The 22,787-nt window shown below is 44.2% G+C and overlaps 1 protein-coding gene across 1 annotated transcript in view; it reads left to right on the top strand.

Moving 5' to 3' along the window:
* LATS2 (large tumor suppressor kinase 2) overlaps nucleotides 1-11,449 on the top strand; it is a 57,446-nt gene extending 45,997 nt beyond the window's left edge. The window contains exons 4-8 of the mRNA XM_045017715.1: nucleotides 804-2,335; nucleotides 4,299-4,881; nucleotides 5,875-6,057; nucleotides 7,314-7,420; nucleotides 8,812-11,449. Of these exons, the coding sequence (XP_044873650.1) occupies nucleotides 804-2,335; nucleotides 4,299-4,881; nucleotides 5,875-6,057; nucleotides 7,314-7,420; nucleotides 8,812-9,306 (2,900 nt within the window). The 3' untranslated portion in view covers nucleotides 9,307-11,449. The remainder of the gene's footprint in view (nucleotides 1-803; nucleotides 2,336-4,298; nucleotides 4,882-5,874; nucleotides 6,058-7,313; nucleotides 7,421-8,811) is intronic.
* The last annotated feature ends 11,338 nt before the right edge of the window (nucleotides 11,450-22,787 follow it).

Consider the following 22,787-nt stretch of genomic DNA (forward strand, 5'->3'; position numbering starts at 1 on the left):
TTTAAAATATTGTTCGCAGAATTTATTTATTTATTTATTTATTTGCGCAGAATGCTCTCAGGCATAATAACTGGCACTGACATAAGCCACAGTAAATCCTTGATGACTCTGGCCCTGCATTTTAACACCCTCCTCCCCCCCCAAAAAACCCCAACCCAGCTGCATGTAATAGGAGACTTAATTTTATAAAATAATGAAATGTTGGCCAGTTTTATTAGGTAGTGCACTGTTTTGAATGTAAGCGCTGTGGGGTAGAGGCTGCTTCTTCATATGTGTTGTATGCATATAGATGTACATCTATACACACACATTCATGTGTGTTGCACCTAGCACAGTTTGGACCATGTTGTAATACAGATAAGTAATGGTAGTAATGTTTGATGTTCTGCTTGCCTGTTACTATTCTCTTTTCCCATTGGTGCAGCACCCCTAGACAGCAGCATTTGAAGTTCTCCAGACCTCAGATCTGCTGCTCCCAGCTCTTTGTGATTCATGACTCTGATACTGTTTCAGCTTTTAAATCCAAGCTGATGATATCATAACTAAAATATTTGAGCTTCTATTTTCATGATTTGGTAAAAATACTGGTGATTCATGTGGTGAAAAGTGCTATAGAACTGCAGTTGATTATTAATAATAATACTTAGTACTTCAGATGGTCAGAGAGCTTAATCTAGTGTGGTTTGATTTTGGTAACACAGACGCAATACAAAAATATTTGTTTGTGTATAGATGAATGGATTATCTAATATAATTTGTTCAGATGAATTGTTTCCTAACATTCTTTTTGTCTTTTTATAAAGGAAAGGGTATTGTGCCAAATAACGTAGCCCGCAGGCCAAGCTTTGAAGGATCAAATGAGTCTTTTCCGTCCTATCATCAGATCAGTAATACAGCCTATGAAGGGACAAACTTTGGAACAGAAGGTGCAAATATGCTTAGTGACGTTCCGAGGACATACATGGACTATTTACTCTCTGCTTCGCAGTCTGCGGCCATGAATGCTGCAGTACAAAGACCTTCGGGAGTAGGCTCTCACAGCACACCTGGGAGCCATCAACAAAAAACATATTCTGCAAATATGGACTCTCCTGTGATTAATTATCCAGTGACTAATCACAATAGCCAAGCTTTACAGCTGCAGGCCACTCATGGCTCAAACAGCCCACATTACAGCAGGCAGCATATGATGGTGCAGGGGGAACCTATGGGGTATGGTGTTCAGCGAAGTCCATCTTTCCAAAATAAAATGCAGCAGGAGGGAGGATATGCAAATCTTCCAAATAAAGGGACCGTTCAAAATAACTCTGGTCATGCATTTCAGCAGGCACCAGCCAGTCTGTATATACATACTCATCACAAACAAACAAGCCCTTCCCCTCACCAGATGCATGTGATAGCCAGAGGTCCAGCATTTGCTAATGACTTTTCAGACAGCCAACCACAGAATCTAATAGCTCCATCTAGAAATAGCTTGAACATGGACCTGTATGACATGAATAATCCTCAAGTTCAGCAGTGGCAAACGGCAGCACCATCACACCGTGATTCTTTACAAAACCCAGGGATAGAAACATCCCCAAGGCAACATGTATCCTTCAGACCAGACGCCTCAGTGCCAAGCAGAACTAACTCCTTTAACAACCACCAGCAGCAGCAGCAAGTGTCGGTATCTATAAGACAGGTTCCTCCAGGAAAACCTGATCCTTCAATTACATCTCCAAATACCATCACAGCAGTCACATCTGCTCATATTCTCCAACCAGTGAAGAGCATGAGAGTGATGAGACCTGAGCCTCAAACAGCTGTGGGGCCTTCCCACCCTGGCTGGCTACCTGCACAAGCCCCACCTGTGGACAGCCTAGAGATCATTGAACAGCATCCGCTTCCTGTTGGAGGAGCTAATGCCTACCAACTAGATGTTGATTACAGTAATCAGGAGCCCAGGTGTCCTCCACCACCATATCCTAAGCATCTGTTACTTCCTGGTAGCTCTGAGCAATTTGATATAAACTGTTTGTGCATGGGTGTAGAACAGACCCTCCGGGGAGTCCCCAATTCAACGTGCAATAAAGCTGAGGAAAATAGTGAAAGAAATGACAAAAGCAGCAAAAATGCTAAAGTTGAAAAAACAAGCAAGGATAAAAAGCAGATCCAGACATCTCCTGTGCCAGTGCGAAAAAATGGTAAAGATGAGGAAAAAAGAGAATCCCGAATTAAGAGTTACTCACCATTTGCCTTCAAGTTCTACATGGAACAACATGTGGAGAATGTCCTAAAGACCTACCAGCAAAAAATCAACAGAAGGTTACAGCTGGAGCAAGAAATGGCCAAAGTAATTTTTTCTTTTGTTTTAATACAAATGAATCATGGTCAGATTGGTATAGGAGTAACATTAATCAACTGAAAAGAATAAAATAAAACCAAGGTGCCTAAAGTTAGGATCCCGTGGGAGCTTCAGGTGCTCAGCACCTCTTAAGACCGGGCCACATTTCTGTGTGTGTGTGTGTGTGTGTGTGTGTGTGTGTTTAAAAAAACTGTGGAAGTGTTCCTCCCCTCCCTACACACACATGCATACGCACACTCTCCTTGCATTAAAGAACAGATGAACTGCTCACTTAAACTTTAAAAAAAATATCACTTTCAGGAAGAAATCAAGCATGAAATATTTCTGCCAAGTGAAACTTTTGAAAATTTCAGCAACTGAAAACTGGAGATCAGAGTAGAAACTGATACACACCCCAAGTGATAGTCTGATATGTCTAGTATCTTTTTATATTTAGTTAAAAAAATTCTAAGTGTGGCCTTCTGTAATAGGTAATTAATAAAGCCCTAGTCTTGTAAGAAAGCAGGTTGCATTAGTTTCTCTTTTTTCAATCTCTCGTGTCTCCCCTCACTTTATTGAAAAGAAGTTTGCACCAAAACAAAAACCACATACACACACCACCAGCCAACCCAACTTCACCAACTGCCCATTAAAACAAATTGGTAGATACAGTGATGTACTGTGACATTCTCCATCTTGAATATCAAAAGATTTCCCCCTAGATTGAACCACCAGCAGTGTGCAGACTCCCAGGAACCTCTAAAACTGCAAGAATCATTTCACATGAAAATCGTAGATGCTGCCTTTGTATTTCACATACATATGTACCTCTGCTCACTTTTAAAAATGTTATTACTAGGGTTTTTTTGGCTTGAATCTGGCAATTCATCCTACCTGTCCTGCAGGTTTCCCTTAATCTCCCCTTCTCTTCTTTTTATTTATTTGTAGATTTCACTTCTATACAGACTCCACATCAAAGCTTTGCGAGCCTTTGACATATGTTTTAAAAACACCAGGGCACACAAGATGCAAAATAAATATCAACCAAAGCGACAGCAACACCCTTTCCTCCCACTCTATGGCATACTTGACCTCCAGTGTTCTGAACACTACAACTTAGCACCTCTGCATTGCACTTTCCCATCAGACAGAAATCCCACTCTGTTGGCTCAGCCTTCGGCCAATGCCTGATTAAACAGATGGGTTTTGCAGAGTGCCCAGAAAGCCAATGAATTCAGGACCTTGGGGACAGAGCATTCCAAAATAAAGGGATCTTTATAGAGAATACTGTACCAGCAGCTCCCTCCCTTGTATAATAAAGGTGATCAGCAGAGGCCCTTGAGCTTGATTCATCTGTGGCAACATGGCACAGGGAGAAAGATAGTCTCTTCAGCGGGCAGGTCATTTAGAGTCCTAGGTCGGAATCAACACCTTAAACTCCTCTCAGAAACTAACAGAAATTCATTGCAGATAACAGAGCGCTGATAACACATGCTACCACCGAGAAGCACCACTTAATAAGTGGACTGCTACATCTTGCACCAGCTTAAGTTTCTGGATAGATTTAAGGTGTAATTCCATGTGGCGTGTACAGTAGTAATACAGTCTCAAGATGACAAAGGCATGGATCACCAACCATGGTAGCAAGGTCCACGTCTGAAAGAAACAATCACAATTTCCTGTTCAGACTTGTCTTTTTAAAATAAACTCCTCCTGTCAGTCACTCTGGAGACACTGGATTCAGTGCAATGGTCAAAGATTTACAGAAAATTGAGGTGATAGGCCAGGATGCAGTGAAATTGCAAGAGTTTCAAAAATATATCTACAGACTGAGTGCAAACAAATTCATGTGTGTCTCTTCTAGTTCCTGGTTAATTTCTCCCAACCACATGCTTTCAAAATGCTAGTTTGATTAGTCTCTGGCTGTGAATGTAATTATACTGGCTGTTCTGATTTGTTTTTTCTTATAAAGGCCGGCCTTTGTGAAGCAGAGCAGGAGCAAATGAGGAAAATTCTCTACCAAAAGGAGTCCAACTACAACAGATTGAAGAGGGCCAAAATGGATAAATCTATGTTTGTAAAAATCAAGACCCTAGGTATTGGTGCTTTTGGGGAAGTGTGCCTTGCCTGCAAAGTGGATACCCATGCCCTCTATGCCATGAAAACCTTGAGAAAGAAGGATGTACTGAATCGTAACCAGGTGGCTCACGTCAAAGCAGAAAGGGATATACTTGCTGAGGCAGACAATGAATGGGTGGTAAAACTCTATTACTCTTTTCAAGATAAAGAAAATTTGTACTTTGTGATGGACTACATCCCTGGTGGGGACATGATGAGTCTGCTGATACGGATGGAGGTCTTTCCAGAACATCTAGCTCGTTTTTATATTGCAGAGCTCACTTTGGCCATAGAGAGCGTACACAAAATGGGATTTATCCATAGAGATATCAAGCCTGACAACATTTTGATAGACCTTGATGGGCATATCAAACTGACTGATTTTGGGCTCTGTACTGGATTCAGATGGACTCACAATTCAAAGTACTATCAGAAAGGTAGTGTTCTTATGTGTACTATTTGTGATGCATGTTGTATTATTTCACCTTGAAATAAATAGTGGTCTCTGCAAATGTCCTAGCTTAGAGTATACGGTACATTTTATACATGATAAAGGTGAAGAGGCCTAAGCCAATGGCTTGGTGACTCTCATGCTAAATTTGCTGTATTTAAGGAGATGTCTACACAGCAAAACAAAACAAAACACCCCAATCCCATGGCAGCAAAAGTTTCAGGACCCTGGTGTTCAGGCTTGGGCTCACACTACGGTGCTAAAACTAGCCATGTATTCATTCAGGCTCAGGCTCTGAAGCCTGGGGAAAGGGTGGGCTTCACAGTCTAAGCTCCAGCCCAAGCCCGCGTGTCTAAACTACTCTTTTTTTTAGTGCCGTAGTGCAAGCCCTGCAAGCTCAGATCTGTAGACCAGGATTCTGAGACTTGCTGCCACAGTTATTTTGTTTTGCCGTGAGAAGACATAACCCTTGGTGTGTCAGTCCTTTGCTTTCAACTACTGCTAGTTTAAGTCCCCATCAGTCGCTTAAACTGCTGCGATAACAATAAATATCCAGTTCTCGCTGGCTTCAAGGGGGGATCCCTACTGGTGGCAAAAGGAGCTAATCATAAAAGAATCTCATTTGATGTATTCCTGGCCCCAGTGATCTGCCATTGTTCAGGCATTGTTCATTCCTGATCAGTGGACATAGGGCAATGTGTACAGATACCCCAAACTTATTACACCCATCTGGTCTTTACTTGGAGATGTGTTTCTGAAGGGTTTAGTAAGGGACTGAGAAGTGGGGCTCATTATGGAAAATTAGCGAAAAATGAAGAATTTTTCAGATTAAACCTATTCTTTGCTCGAGAGAGAGGGGAAAATACTGGATGGCACAAGAAGCCATTTAGTAATCTGTTTTTCTCTCTAGTTGACAATTGTTTTATAAATCTATTAAAATAAACTTTTTTTTTTATTTCCTCCTTTTTCTGTTTGAAAGGGAGCCATAGCAGACAAGACAGCATGGAGCCCAGTGATCTTTGGGATGATGTGTCCAACTGTAGATGTGGCGATAGGTTGAAAACCTTGGAGCAAAGAGCCAAAAAGCAGCATCAGAGATGTTTAGCCCACTCATTGGTTGGGACCCCTAATTACATAGCTCCTGAAGTGCTGCTTCGCAAAGGTAGATGAGCTCTATTTTGTTTTCTTTCTGTTTAAAAAAAAATCAGCATTCATTTAATTAAATATAATTTTGGGGAAGGGTGTCAGTTTGACAGCCCTGGACATTAAGTCACCTGTTTGATGAGTGCAAATTTCTTCATGTGCCAGACCAATGTGCCTCAGTACTATTCACCTTGAGGGTTGAGATGGCACTTCTGCCTCCATGGCCATTCAGTCCTTGACTTTTCTACTGAGGCAGCTAATAAAGGTGTCAGCAATGATATTGTTTTACTGTGAGACTGATAACCAAGCTGGGCACTAGGAATGGGACTGAAATCACTAGCTAATTCACGTAGGGCAATGAGCAGCAACAGAGGGTATCTACTGACTAATTCAGACTGCTGACTGTGGCATGGAAATTATAATGTCCTAGGGATATCTCTTCCTGGCCAGGATTTTGGGCAGCCAAAGAAGAAAAACTTTTCATGTTCTACATTGAACATCAGGTCATGGCTTGGGGACTTAAGCTAATGCTTTGTGGATGCCCATGCAGTGCTGACGTGAGCTCTAAATTGAATAGTTATGAACTGAGATTTTCAAGTTCACTGGAGGCCTGATCGTATGTCCATTGGAGTCCATGGGCACCTTTCCATTAGCTTCAATAGACTTTACATCACGCACTAGAGGATGTAGGTTTAAAATCTCAAACTTGTACCTTACTGTGTAGTCTCAGGAAATGACTGATTTAAATTGCTCCTGTTTGCATGGAATCCAGTAAAAGATTGTATCCTTTCATCTATCCCCTGAGCCCTGCTGTGTCCCTGAGCTGTATTTTAAAATTCACCTCTATATAATCTTGGCAGTAGATCAGTCATCAAGTGTTTTATTTTCCTCTGAGGAACAGTATGTGCTATGGGGCAGGATAGGGCCAGAACGATGCATGACAAAATCCTTGCTCTGTCCAGTTACGTGCTCCCTGTCAGCCCTCAGTCACCAGTGTCATGCTTAAAAATATGGAGAATGATCTCTAGCTGCCAGGATTAGGATTTCTCTGCTTTCAGGAATAGAATTTGGGTCAGCCAGCAGAAGGCACACAGGAATATGGATTTTGAGTAACTTAATTTTAGGTCACAAATCACACTACTGAGAATGAAAAGGTGTGAGAGAAGATGAAAACGTAGGCTGTGTTTTTCAGTATTATTTAAATTGGAAGAGGAAACAATGTCTGTACTCAAATTCTTATTGGTCATGGGACACTGTCTTTTGCCTGCTTTTCAGGATACACTCAGCTCTGTGACTGGTGGAGCGTTGGGGTGATTCTCTTTGAGATGTTAGTGGGGCAGCCTCCCTTTCTGGCCCCCACTCCCACAGAAACCCAACTAAAGGTAAGTTAAAGCAGAATTCCAAATAGACCTTATTTTTATTTATCTGCTCCCCTGTATCTGAGCACGTCACAGATGTTCATTTATCCTCGACCTACTGCTGTGGGATAGGGAAGTGTTATCCCCATTGTACAGAGAGGGCAAAGAGAGATTAAAGGCCTGACTTTCAAAGATGTTGAGCAATCACAAATCTCCTCCAAGTCAATGGCAGCTAAAAAAAAACACCAGGCTGTAACTGACTTGTGGAGCTGGGAATGAAACCCCTGTATACCATTCCAGTACCTTAACCATAAGTTCATCCTTCCAGCCTCCCAGGGGCTGAATATCACATTTTAGCAACTCCTTTCTAAAATGCTTACATTTTCCCTGTTTAAAATGGGGTGGGGGAAGGAGGAGGATTCCTCTCTTTCCATGGGACAGGTCCTAATTCAAATATTTACTTTCCTTTACATTGTGACTGCACAACTCTTGGGTGAATGTTTCTGGATTTTTATTCAGCAACCTGGTAATCTGCATGGGAACATTGTTTTCAAGTACTACACGTAAAGTACTACACAGCAACCTTCTCTTAAATTGTTCACCATGGATTTTGCTATTGAAAATCATATGTTAATTATAACGTCACAGTTTGCAATTTCAATATTCCAAAGTTAAGAAGTGGTTGCAATTCTTTTTATTAGAAGGAGGTATCTCTCCCTCCATTTCTTTAAAGGCAAATTGCAAAACTAAATTAATATTGAATTTAGCCTAGAAATGTCTGTGCTGCATATCTATTCAAACTTGGCTGTGGGGGCATTCAGCAAGGAATAAATTCGAACTTACACTGGTTAAATTTCTTTTTTCTCCTGTCTGTAATGCAGTGGTATTTCCTTGTTCACTAAATATATCCCAGAAGACACAGTTCTATGACTGCAATAATACCATAGGTTGCACATGTTGTATTCTGGGAATATTTTAGTGAACCAGAAACAATTTCACAGAGTGGGAAGGGGGGGCAGAACAGGAATAGCCATTTTTAAAAACAAGTTAAATTGACCCTTTCTCTTCTTTTTCTGCTTAGAATTCCCTCTACAGTCTGGCCTATGAGAAGTATTCAGCATATACATTTCAGAGCTAAAATCTGTTTTCCTTTTAGCTTTGCAGCTGTTCTCTAATATTTGTATAGGAAACGGGATCAAATCTTTATTATTGTTTTCATGTCCATTCCTCACAATTTTTCCTGTACTGCTCACACTGAGCAGTGTATTTGCAAAGTCATCAGACCACTGGATTCTTGCCTTTCAAAAGTAAAAATTGTGGGTGTAAGCTGACCTTTAGCTCAAACAGCATTGACAAATTAAGAGCTTTTGTTCAAAAGATTAAAAGATGATGTTGACTATCTTTCTCCTCTTCAGGTGATAAACTGGGAGAGCACACTGCACATTCCCTTGCAGATCAAGCTAAGCCCTGAGGCAAGTGATCTTATCACAAAACTCTGCTGTGCTGCTGAGGAGAGACTTGGAAGAAGTGGAGCAGATGATATTAAGGCCCATCCTTTCTTTAACTCAATAGACTTCTCCACTGATATCCGCAGACAGACAGCTCCCTATGTTCCAAAGATCAGCCATCCAATGGACACCTCAAATTTTGACCCAGTTGAAGAAGAAAGTCCTTGGAATGACACTAGTGGGGACAGTACGAGGACATGGGACCCCCTAGCCTCTTCAAACAGTAAACACACAGAGCATGCCTTCTATGAGTTTACTTTCCGAAGGTTTTTTGATGACAATGGATATCCATTTAGATACCCAAAGCCTTCTGGAATTGAATCTAGCCAGTCTGAGATGTCGGATGCAGAAAACAAAGATGTGGTGGATCAGACTGGAGCCTGTCAACCTGTATATGTGTAAATTATTGTACTGAGTACTCCAGATAATCTTATTTACAAGTAGAAGAGGGCCTTTAGCTGACCATTTAGGACCCGGTCTTGCAGTTCTTATGCAGGCATAGCACCAGTTGAGGCCATTGTGAGTCGGGGGCCAAACAATTGCAGGACCAGGTCCTAGATGAGCATTCTAAGTTCAGGTCAGTTTCATTGTAAATAGCTATGTTGATAATGACACTTGAATTCCCCGTCTTTACCAAAATCTGCAAGGCCAGCAGCCTATCCTTGCCAGGCCTAGTTTTGTTTGAAGTCAACATCCCCTACTCTGATCAGCATTTACAGACTTACACAATGTTATTTTTTAAATGAGTAAAGAGCACTTATTTTGTTTATAGCAGTTTTTTTTCCTACTAAATTATAGGGATTAACTTTGACAAATCATGCTGCTGTTATTCTTTTCTATGTTTTTTTATTTTATCCATGGCACTTATTTCACATTTAGGAAAAATGCATAAAGCTGAAGAACATGTGATGAAAGGTCTCTGTGCAATAATGTTAAAAAAACTAAAAGAAAAACTGCTCTCTGATTTTCTAAATTTACAGATGCCATTTTATTCACACCGTGAATTTTGTTTAATTTGTATTTTCCACATTTCAAAGTTGTGACATAACCTTAAAGCTGCTTTATTTTTTTCCGCTTGTTGGGGTGTAATAGAAAGTGTGAGTAAGTGACAATTTGGGTGTGATTTTCAGTGTCTGGTGTGTGAAGAATGTTGCATGAGCAGTGTTTTTCTATATGAAATGGCCGTTTCTTGCCATTCACAGGCAGGTCCTGTGAATCCATTTTTACTGAGGGTCTAAAATTAGACCATTTTAAACCTGTGTTGATAATGTATTGTGTGGATGATTTTCTCTTTTATGATTGTATCCAATATTAATTTTGGACAAATTGCAAAGTTAAAACTGATTAGTGATTTTTGTGGTCTTGATGTAAGAGGTCAATTTTAGTAAACGTATCATCTGCACACAGATCTCCCTAAGAAGAGTAAATTGCAAACCATTATTTACAGTTTTCTTGCAGCAACAGTCTAAATCTAGCTCATTCATGTAGCACACAAAGCACAGTGATCAGTAGTTAAAACGTCACCATTTAACACTCCCTATCCATAACACATAGTATCCAGGCTATCTAGGTCCACATTTTCAAACCTAAATGCCTAAAGCTAGGTGCCTAAATCCATATTTAGGGTCATAAATAAAAATTGACTCACTTTATAAAAGGTACTGAGCACCTACAACTCACATTGACATCAGTGGGATTTGGCGGTGCTCAGCACTTCTAAAAATTCAGGCCACTTATTATTTTGTTGTCTGACTAAGGATTTGGGAACCTAACTTTAGCACTAAGGTTTGGAAATGTTAGCACTGTTAGAGAAAGTTATTCTGTCCTGTTGTCTTTTCAATGGAAATATTGCCGTGATGGAACACAACAGTCCCTCATTCCTATCAAATGATAGGCATACTTTGAAATATGAAATCTTAACTTTGTTAAAATATGTATTTTTCTTCTATATATAGATGTGCGAATTATTCAAAGTGATATTGGAATACTAAAAATAATTAAGCCATACATATTTACTTTTATTATATATAACTAAATAGATAAACAAAAAAAATCTTAATTCAGATTAGTGTAATAATCCTATTTAAGTGATTGACATAATAACATTGAGGAAAACACTCCTTCAGTGTGTCTTTGCTTTATTATTATTATTATTATTTTATTTTAAATCTGGAGCTTCAGAAATTTTCCATATATTACTCCACATATTATTCCTTAATGTTTTTAGCATATCCTATCCTATCCATTGTTTAGATATCTAAGCAACAACACATATAAATTAATCAGTTTGGACGAAACAAAAATGATTGTGTATTTGTTTACATTTGTATGAAAGGAGTGCTATGAGGTATGCAGTGCTTGTGTTGTGACAGTCCATGTAAGATTCAGTATTACTGCTTTTTTGTTTGTTTGTTATTTACATCTGACATTCTTTCATGTGGTAGGTTCTTTCTCAGGAACTCAATTTAACTGTTATTTATTGATATATCATTGCCTTTGAAAGCTTCTACTGGCACAATTTATTATTAAAAAAATTGAATCAAAATTAAAATGAATTGTGTGTTCTTGAAATTATCATTTCTGTGGGTTTGTGCTATGAGAGCTGGTTTGTAGTGTTAGTGGTGGAGTTGAGGCATAAAATTAAGATCCAAATCTCAGCTTTCTTCAAACCTGGATCCAACATTTGGTTTAGATCCTTCTATATACATTGGCCAGTTTATTTTCTACACTCACAGCTAGTTTCTTCTGTAGACTCTCAGCCCCTAGCTGAGGAGTCCCCTGGCATGTGAGAGTCACTAGCTAGCATAAAGCCACCATGACCATGTCTTTCATCTTTCTCCATCCTCAGTGTAGGGGGCAAAAGTTTGAGCATGGTGCCACTACACTAAGACGAACCCCAGCTGGCATGGTGGTCCGTTGAGGTGGTAGCCAGTTGGGCATTGTGTAGAGCAGCTCCAGAAATGACACTGATAAGGAGGCCAATGGAAAACTGGCCCCTGGATTGGAAGCCACAGGTTGTTCTTTGCAGTCACCATTTTAGCTGCACACAGTGGATGCTGGACACAGTTGAGATAATCTGGTCCAAAGTCCTTTATTCGGGAGGGGGAGGAGGAGGAGGGAAGGCAGCTGATGTCACTACCATGGCTCTAAGGATGAACACTTTCCTTCTTTCAGAGTGTGCTGTTGATCTGGCCTCTCTAGTGTAAGTAGGATGTCCTGGCTTGGGTCTGCAGAAACTGTAGGAATGAAAGAATAAACATGAAGGGACATGACTGAGGGAAAATTTAGTAGTAACATATTTTGGATCTTTGATCTTCATTATCACCAGAATCCCTGAAAGCCCCATCCTATTGTGACCCCTCCAGGCTAGTACAATAGATGCATGCTAAAATACTGATGCTCCAATCTTAAAATTCTCTTCCTTGTTGTGCTACTACATTACATTCATTCTTGCACACTGCTTTGGAATATGAATTCTTCAAAATACATTGAATAGAAAAGAGAAGATTATAGGAACTGTGGTCAGACTCTTCTCAAACCCTTGCCATCACAATGTGTAGCAAATGTGCCTCACGTAATCCTTCAAATAAAGGACTATTTTTCATGAGCACCATTGAATACCTCTGTTTTGCAACTGTTTACAATTTTTCTTTCTCGCCTCACGGCAAGAACTCAGGGTACTTAAAACCTATCCCTGTTATTCCTACTGTTGTGTTCTGCTATTATAAATTAATGCAGCTTTCGTAGATTATAAGGCCAAAAGGAATCAATGTGATCATCTCATCTGATCTTATGTATAACACATGCCATAGGAGTGTGGGAGGTGGCTCTGGGCTGGAGCAGGGAGTTGGGGTGCAGGAGGGGGTCAGGGCTCTGGGCTGGGGGTGCAGGAAGGGGTTCCATTTTTGGGGGGCTCAGGGCTAGGGCAGAGGATTGGGGCACAGACTTACCTCTGACAGCTCCCAGTCAGCAGCACAGCTGGGTTGCAGAGGCAGGCTTCCCACCTGTCCTGGCACTGCAGACTGTGCTGTGCCCTGGAAGTGGCCAGCAGCAGGTCCAGCTCCTAGGCGGAGGCACGCAAGCAGCTGTGCACAGCTCTCACTCGCAGGCAGCACCCCCCAGCTCCCATTGGCCGGTTTCCACCCAATAAGAGTGTGGAGCCAGTGCTCTGGGTGGAGGCAGCGTGTGAAGCCCCGTGGCCCCCTGCCTAGAAGCTGGACCCGCTGCTGGCCACAGCACAGTGTCAGAAGAGGTAGAATCATAGATTATTAGGGTTGGAAGGGACCTCAGGAGATCTAGTCCAACCCCCTGCTCAAAGCAGGACCAATCTCTAAATGGCCCCCTCAAGGATTGAGCTCAAAACCCTAGGTTTAGCAGGCCAATGCTCAAACCACTGAGCTATCCCTTCGGGTACTAGCCTGCCTTAGGCGCGCAGCACTGCTGATGAGACTTTTAACGTCCAGGTCAGCAGTGCTGACCAGAGCCGCTAGGGTCCCTGGGTGCTGAACAAAGCGACCCAGTGCCTTAGATGTCACGACCCAGTACTGGGTCGCCACCCAAACTTTGAAAAACACTGAACTACAGCGTATCTTTTAGAAAAACATCCAATCTTGATTTTTAAAAATTGCCAGGGATGGAGAATCCACCACAGCCCTTGATAAGATGTTCCAATGGTTAATTACCCTCATTATTAAAATTTTGCACCTTATTTCCTGTCTGAATTTCTTGCTTTAACTTCCAGCCATTGATTTTTGTTTTGCCTTTTGTCTGCTAGATTGAAGTGCCCTCCATTATCAAATTCCTGTTCCTCACAGAGGCACTTCTAGACTGTGATCAAGTTACCCCTTAACACCTTTGGTTAAGCTAAATAGCTAGAACTCCTTGAGTCTATCGCTATAAGGCATGTTTTACAATCCTCTAATGCGTCTTGTGGCTCTTCTCTGAACGCTCTCCAGTTTAGCAACATCCTTCTTGAATTGTGGACACCAGAACTGGATACAGTATTCCAGAAGCAGTTGCACCAGTGCCAAATACAGGGGTAATATAACCTCCTTATTCCTAGTTGATATCTCCATTTACACATCTAAAGACTGCATTAACTCGTGACCATAGCTTTGTGCTGGGAGCTCATGTTCCACTGATTATCCACCATAATTTCCAAGTCTTTTTCAAAGTCATTGGTTTCCAGGATAGAGTCTCCCCTGCTTGACAGAGTGGCCTAAATTCTTCACTCCTATATATGTAGAGCTTTACATTTGGTCAATTCATGAATACTGTTTGCTTCTGCTCAGCTTACCAAGTGCTCCAGATGGCTGTCAGGGGTCTGTCCTCTTCGTTATTTAACATTCCACCAATCCTTGTGTCATTTGTGAATTTTATTGGTGATTTTGGGTTTTTTTCAGGTTCTTGATAAAAATGTTAAATAGTATAGGCCCAAGAACCAAACATTGTGGGGCCCCACTAGAAATACACTCGTTCAGTAATGATACCCTGGTTTTAGTTCTACTGAAGCCTGTCAGGCAGATTTTAATCCATTTAACATGTACCATGTTATAAAATTTTATATCATTCTAGTTTCTTAATATGTTGTGTGGTAACCAAGCCAAATATCTAGCAGAAACCTAAGTATGTTACATCAACACTATTATCTTTATCAGCCAAAATTTATATTCTTCGAGTGATTGCTCATGTCTATTCCACAGTAGGTGTGCGTGCTCGCCATGTGCACCGGTGCTGGAAGTTTTTCCCCTAGCAGTACCCGTAGTGGGGAGCGCCTCCTCGACTCCTGGAGTGGCGCCTGCCTGGCACGGTATAAGGGGAGCTGCGTGCTCCCCATCCTCAGTTCCTTCTTGCTGCCAGTGAAGGTGCGTCGGAACTGGTCTGCTCCAGCTTCGCTGTAGCTCGTTCCCAGAACTGTTCATTCATTTAGTACCTGTAGTTAGAAGAATAGGAGTACTTGTGGCACCGTAGAGACTAACAAATTTATTGTAGCATAAGCTTTTGTAGGCTACATCTCACTTCATCGGATGCATGTAGTGAGCTGTAGCCCACGAAAGCTTATGCTACAATAAATTTGTTAGTCTCTAAGGTGCCACAAGTACTCTTATTCTTTTTGCAGATACAGACTAACATGGCTACTACTCTGATACCTGTAGTTAGTTAGTGAGCCCAGGACAGGGAATGCCCCGAGCCCCGGGATTTAAGTCTTGCGGTTCTTGTCGGCTTTCTATGCCAAGAAGCGACCCGCACACAGACTGTTTGCACTGTTTGGGAGAAACGCACATCAGCAAAAGGTGCAAAATTTGCAAATCGTTTAAGCCCCGGACTAAAAGGGAAGGAGACATTAGGCTCCATCGACCAATTGGCACTGCTCTCAATCCACGGGACACGCCAAGAGGACCAAGAAGACTCCCTCCTTGCAACAGCACCAAGGGAAGTCTGGGAAAGAGGCTAGGCCCATGTCAGGCAGTCCTCGATCCCTGTCGGGCCCCAGGCCTCCAACTCACGTAGAGCGGAGTAGCCTGGCCCCTTCAGAACAGGCCTCTCTGGATGCCTTCCACAGCCGAAGCCCTCTAGGCGGCCCAGGACGTCATGTCCATGCCGGTGCCTGGAGCTCCACCGATGTCAGCCCCACACTCCAGAGGTAAGCCACGGTTGGGATCCCCACAGTCGCCCCTGGCTCGGTACCAGTCTCGGTCGAGGGAACATTCCCGACACCGATCACCACCCAGCGTCTGCTCGGGGCAGAGTCCATGTGGCTCACCCCCGACGCCGACTAGACTGTTGGGCTGGGTTCCTCCTCAGAGAGCAGATATCAACGGGACCGCAGTGGATGTCATCGGCGGTCCTCGTCCCAGAGGAGGTACCTCAGTTGGTCATGGCACAGTCACTGACGCCATTCCTGCTTGGACTCCTGCTCCAAGTCTCCGCCAAGACATCACAGCCTCAGGCATCGATCACTGGCATCTCGCTGTCACGGGTCCGCCCATCGAGGCCGTTCGCAGAGCAGCTATTACCGTCGGTACTGGTCCTCTACGTCAAGATCGCGGTCTCATGACTGTCGCAGATCCTGGTATTGCCGCTCCTCTCGGTCGAGAGACAGCAACGGATCCTACGCCAGCCAGGTCTCCGTTCATAGCCACGCTTCAACGAGCCAGACCGGCCAACCTGGACAGCCAGCCCCACCAGTGCTACAGCAAGTGCAGTAGCACCGAGCATTGTGGCTGGCCCAGTGGTACCAGTGGGCACCGTGGCCTCCAGTGCAGCTCCTGGTGGGAGCTCATTCGATGGCCAGAGCTTTGGAGACTCCATTGGCCTCCATCTCCAGGCCCCGGACAAAGGAATCAGTGGGACACACCACCTTGGCACCGTGTCCTGAGTCCGACCAGGTGGTGGATCCTCCGGTGCCAGCCGACACCCTGAGCACTGCGCTGGCCTCTTTGCCCTGCCCAAATGAGACGATTGTGGCCCTTCCCCCCTCCATCCCGCAGGAGGACTTCAGGGCCCACCAAGTCCTCTTAAAGAGGGTGGCAGCAAGCCTCCACCTCCAGGCAAAGGAGATGGAAGAGACTGCAGACTCCCTGTTCAATGTGCTCTCCTGGGCCCATATGAATTCAATCTGTGGGGCTCCCTGCCCAAGTTTGAGGACTCCCTCCAGGCGTGTGATTAAGGAGTTCAGGGCGCTCATGGAGGAAGGGACATTGGCAGCTCAAGCTTCCCTGCAGGCTGCCTCGGAGGCTGTGGACATGGCCGTGCGATCGATGGCCTCAGTGGTGATCATGGGACGGGCATCATGGTTCTTGCTCTCTGGGCTGTCCAGCGGGGCCCAGTCTTCCATGAAGGACCTCCTGTTTGATGGGAAAGCTCTGTTTGCAGAGGAAACAGATACAAGGCTGCATGGCATGGAAGACTCCTGCATGACCCTCCAGACACTGGGTCTATATGTCCCGGCTCCGGCAAAACCTAAATTTAAGCCGCAGCAGACTTCTGTCCCGGCTGCCCTCCCAAAGTATGAGGCTGCCCATAAGAAGCAGCGGGACTATAAGAGACGCCCTCATAGGCAGTCTCAACCTGCCCCCCCAGCCTGGACCCTCTAAGGGCAAACAGGCAGGGAAAAGGCATTTTTGACGGGATGCTCAGGGGCATCCCACCAGTCCTTGTCAGGGATCCAACCTCAATAAACCTTCCCTTCTCCAACCGGGTGTGTGCTTTCCTCCCGGAATGGTCGGAGCTCACCTCGGACCAATGGGTCCTCCACACCATCTCCCAGGGTTACACACTCCAGTTTACCTCCTCCCTGCCCAGCCACCCCCCGTCCCCATCCCTCCTGAGGGACCCCTTGCACGAAGTCCTGCTCGAGCAGGAGGTGGGGCGGCTCCTGGAATTAGGAGCGATAGAGATGGTGCCTGAGGAGTTCACGGGCAAGGGGTACTACTCCCGTTACTTCCTTATCCCGAAGGCCAAAGGGGGGATCAGACCCATACTGGACCTATGGGGCCTAAACCAGCACATGGTGAAGCTCAAATTCTGTATGGTCTCCCTGGCCTTCATCATTCCCTCCCTGGATCCCGGGGACTGGTAAGCTGCCCTCGAGCTACAGGACACGTACTTCCACATCCACATATTCGAGGGGCACAGGCGCGTCCTCCGGTCTATGGTGGGACACAATCATTACCAATTTACGGTCCTTCCGTTTGGACTGTCCACTGCCCCCAGGGTGTTTACAAAATGCATGTCAGTGATAGTGGCCTACCTCAGATGGTGAGAGGTCCCGATCTTTCCCTATCTGGACAATTGGCTAGTCAAGGGCACCTCCCGGTCGCAGGTGAGGAATCACGTGGTGCTCCTCCTGTCCACGGGCACCGCCTCGGGCATGCTGGTAAACACCAAGTCCACGTTAGTCCCGGTCCAACTCATAGAGTTTATCGGGGCGCTCCTGGACGCAGTGTCGGCCAAGGCCTCTCTCCCACCAGACAGGTTCGTGACCCTGAAGGGTCTCATTGACTCAGTCACAAGGTTCCCGGTTACAACAGCCAGGGTTTGCCTGCAGCTCTTGGGTCATATGTCGGCGTGCACGTATGTGCTCCATCATGCCAGACTCAGGATGAGACCCCTCCAGCTCTGGCTGGCCTCGAATTTCTCCCAGGCCATGGATGGGGTGGACAAGGTCCTCACAGTGCCACACTCGGTGATCACCTCCCTGAGGTGGTGGTCCACCCCAAGCAACATGTTCCAAGAGGTCCCATTCAGGGACAAGGCCCCATTGTTGGAGCTGGTGTCCGATGTGTTGGATCTGGGTTGGGGTGCCCACATGGGGAGCATTCAGACCCAAGGCCTGTGGTCAGCTCAAGACCTGACCCTACACATAAATGTCAAAGAACTCAGGGCAGTGCGGCTGGTGTGTACAGCCTTCCGCTTCCGCCTGGTTCAGCGCGTCCTCCTTGAAAGTAGGTGGCCCTCCACTTGCCACGCTTACTTGGCTAAGTGGTCACGATTCTCTAAATGGGTGGCGGACCAGGGTGTCTCCCTGGTGTCTGCCCCTATCCAGCTTATCCTTGATTACCTCCTCCACCTGAGGGCCCAGGGTCTGGCGCCCTCGTTGGTCAATGTGCACCTGGTGGCCATATCTGCCTTCCATCCGCCAGTGCAAGGAAACATGGTGTTCTCCCACGCTATGACTGGCCTGTTCCTTAAAGGTCTGGAATGCCTCGTCTCATACTCTAGACTCCCCAGTTCCACAGTGGGTCTTAAACCTGGTCTTAGCTCATCTCACAGGGCCCCCGTTTGAACCGTTGGCCACATGCTCCTGGTCTCACCTCTCGTGGAAGATGGCCTTCCTGGTTGCTATCATGTCGGCTAGACAAGTCTCGGAGCTCAGGGCCCTGACCTCCGAACCCCCGTACACGGTCTTTCACAAGGACAAGATCTCTAGCTCCGCCCACAGCCCGTGTTCCTCTGCATACAACATGGGTCAGGACATTTTTCTACCAGTCCTCTGCCCCAAGCCTCATGCATCCAGTGAGGAGCGCCACCTCCACAAGCTCGACATGTGGCGGCGGGCCTTGGCTTTCTACCTTGAGCAGACTAAGCCGTTCAGGAAGTCCTTTATCACCTCGGCTGAGCACGCGAGGAGCCAGCCGATCTCCACCCAGAGGCTTTCCAACTGAATCACTTCGGGCATCCAGTCCTGTTATGAGCTGGCGGACATTCCCCTGCCGCCCATTGCAAGGGCACACTCGACCCAGGCACAGGCCTCATTGGCTGCCTTTGTGGCCCACATCCCCATTCAGGACATTTGTATGGTTGCCACGTGGTCTTCGGTTCACTCATTCACCTCGCACTATGCGATCGTCTCCCAATCCAGGGATGATGCCAGGTTCAGCAGGGCCGTCCTCCGTCCTGGGGACTTGTGAATTCCTACCTACCTCCAACAGATATAGCTTGGAATCACCTACTGTGGAATACACATAAGCAATTACTTGAAGAAGAAAAGACAGTTACCTTTTCCGTAACCAGTGTTCTTCGAGATGTGTTGCTCATGTCTATTCCACATCCCACCCTCCTTCCCCTCTGTTGGAGTTGCCTGGCAAGAAGGAACTGAGGGTGGGGGGAGCACATGGCTCCCCTTATACCACGCCAGGCAGGCGCACTCCAGGGGTTGCGGGGGACACTCCTCACTACGGGTACTGATAGGGGGAAAACTTCCAGCACCGGTGCACATGGCGAGCACGCAGGCACACCTACTGTGGAATAGACATGAGCAATGCATCTCGAAGAACACCAGTTACTGAAAAGGTAACTGTCTTTTCTCATCAAACAAGATATCAAATTAATTTGATAGAATCAATTCTCCAGAAACCCATGTTGATTGGCATTAATTATATCAAATCCCATATCAGTCCTTCCATTATTTTGCCCAGGATTATAGGCTGACAGGCCTATAATTACCCCAGTTGTTCTGTTTACCATTTTTAAATATTGGCACATTAGCTTTCTTCCAGTCCTCTGGAACTGTCCTAGTATTCCAAGAGTTACTGAAAATTAACATTAGCAGTCCAAGAGTTGTAAGAGTGGCTCATCTCCAACAAATACCTACATAGTTTACTCCGTATCAGACATCCTGAGCAGAACCCCTCTGGTTATTTTAGAAGGTGAATGATTTACCTGTAAATACAGATTCTTGGGAATTGAGCAATGCATGATAAACTAGCCCAGAAAGTAAGAATGGAACCACTAATATGCTATTAATCTTAAATCTATCTCAGTGTGCAATTAAAAAACAAACTCCTATTTCACCTCGAGCAGAACTGAACTGTACAAAAGTTGTGACAAAAAGTTCCTCCTCTACCTTGGTGGGTCCTGCGTTTATTGGCAGATTTGCTCACCTCAGTGATCTTCCCCTCTGGTGGAACCCACAGTCTGGGTCAACTCCTCCTGTGTCTGACCAGGAGTTGGGAGGTTTGGGGGGGAACCTGGGCCCGCCCTCTACTCTGGGTTCCAGCCCAGGGCCCTGTGGATTGCAGCTGTCTATAGTGCCTCCTGTAACACCTGCATGACAGCTACAACTCCCTGGGCTACTTCCCCATGGCCTCCTCCAAACACCTTCTTTATCCTCACCACAGGACCTTCCTCCTGGTGTCTGATAATGCTTGTACTCCTCAGTCCTCCAGCAGTACACTCTCTCACTCTCAGCTCCTTGCACCTCTTGCTCCTAGCTCCTCACACACAAATCTCACTGACTAACTGGGAGGCTTTTAACTAGTTCCAGCCAGCCCTTGATTGGCTTCAGGTGGCCCAATCAATGTAGCTATCTCCACTGCCTTCTAGAAAGATCTTAATTGGCCCCAGGTGTCTTGATTAACCTGGAGCAACTGCCATTTAGTTACCATGGTACTAGGGATTTGGTTAGCCTGGGGCTAACATACCTGTTCCTTACTACTTTACTGTAGCCATCTGGCCTTGCCCCATCACACAGTCTTTTCTGTTTAGCCTCTCTGTATACCTAGTTTGCCTCCCTTCGTACCAAAATTTCAGAGGAAGCTACAACCCAGAATAAACTATATGCAAGCTGGCAAATTAGACACATGCCGTACATATGAACTGGCTTCTGTATGTTCTCGGGTTTATATATTTCCTACTAAAATACCTAATATTTTATTTGAAAAATTAGAATTGTAATTAATGTTTTGGGTCCTTTAAAATCCCTTGCTTCAAAGAAAATGTTTGAATTACCTTTGGCTGCAAAGAGGCTCCCACACTTTAAATCATATTATTGGGCAGCAAATTGAAGAATTACAGCTACATGGAAAGAGAGAGAGGGATAGGTTTGTCCACATATCCCTTTGCCTTACCACAGAAGGAGAATAAGGAATCTATTCCGAAACAGCATCTTTCATTTATGGCAACACTTGACATTTGGGGTGAAATTGTGGCTGCATTGAAGTAAATAGCAAAACCTCCATGGACTTCAATAAGGCCAAGAAGTCACCCTTGGATTTCAATTTTTAAAAAGTACACCAGGTTGACATCAGGTAAAATAGTCACTACGTTTCCAGTCTTTGTTCTGGAAGGCCTAAATAATTTGGAAGGTAGTCTAGCACTGAACAGTGTTTGTGATAGTGTATTACTACAGAGTGGCAAATCTATAACACAGCAGTAATAGTGTTGTAGGAACAAAAGGGGTCTTCATAACCTTCCTTTGTACCTATATTGCCAGAGGTGGAGTTTTGCAATAAGAAGTAGCAATAATTTATTAGAGGCAATTTTATTCCTGGTTTCTCAATGGAAAAGAATTACAGGTAGAATTTATAAAAGTGTATATAATTTGGACAACATTAAAGGTAAATGAGGAAGAAAAGCATTTTACTCTCAAATGACTGAGGAAGAATAGAATTAACTGCACAAGAAGTAGTGCTATTGCCTATAATTTGATGGAAACTCTCTGTAATAACTTACCTAGATTCAGTTTTACTCCCTACAGATTGGGCTATGATACAATTGCTTCATATAGTGCTGGAGAAACTCTAGTGGAGAAGGGAGCTTAAAACATAAAAGTTGGTTCTGTCCCAACTACAGAAATATTGGCAGAAAATAGTCACAGCTACCAAAAATATTGTTGGAATTAGAAGTATTGAATTCTTCCTGCAGGAAATAATCTCAGGAATAGACAATGTAGGAATAGCAACTGCTAACACACAAAAACTTGTAAAAATGTTTTTCCTGGAAAAGAAATGTGCTATTGTAAGAACATGGAAGCAGTGCCTTCCTCTAGTGGCTTTTAAGCAGCGTATGGCATGTGGTAAAAATGGAAAGCCGAACTTGTTCATATCAAGATAAACCAAAGAACTTAAAAAATGTCTGATCTCCTTTCTTAAATTATTCAGCAATAGCCTCAAGCCCTGCAGAACAAAAGAGAAAGTGGACAAATGGACAATTTAACTTGAAACTGGACTAATACTCTACCTTGTAAACGCTTGATCTTTTAGGGTGCTTTTAAATCAGTTCAATAAAGGAGAAAAGGTACTTGTGTGCAGATAATGAGTTTTAGGTGTATTGGTGTGCCAACTATTTCAATTACAGTATTTGCTTTTTAGTTCAATGTTTCATATACATGTTTTTGTTTTAGCTCTATTGTACGGTTAAGGAACAAATGTTAGGCTGTCAACTTTTTTCTCAAGTCAGTGTTGGTTATGATAATTCTAAAACTTTACAAAGTAAGGTTTTAATCTGATGTATTGATAAGACTGCAATAAAAAGCTACATTTTTTGCAAAGTTTGAGGTTGGTGGAGTAGAAAGCAGGGAGGCAACGGAGGAGGTTCAAAGAGTGCAGTTGGCGACATGATAGAGCAATGGACAGGAAGGTGATTGTTGCATTTCCTTTGTT

This window comes from Mauremys mutica, chromosome 1 (genome assembly GCF_020497125.1).
Source record: "Mauremys mutica isolate MM-2020 ecotype Southern chromosome 1, ASM2049712v1, whole genome shotgun sequence".
Taxonomy (NCBI): Eukaryota; Metazoa; Chordata; order Testudines; family Geoemydidae; genus Mauremys; species Mauremys mutica.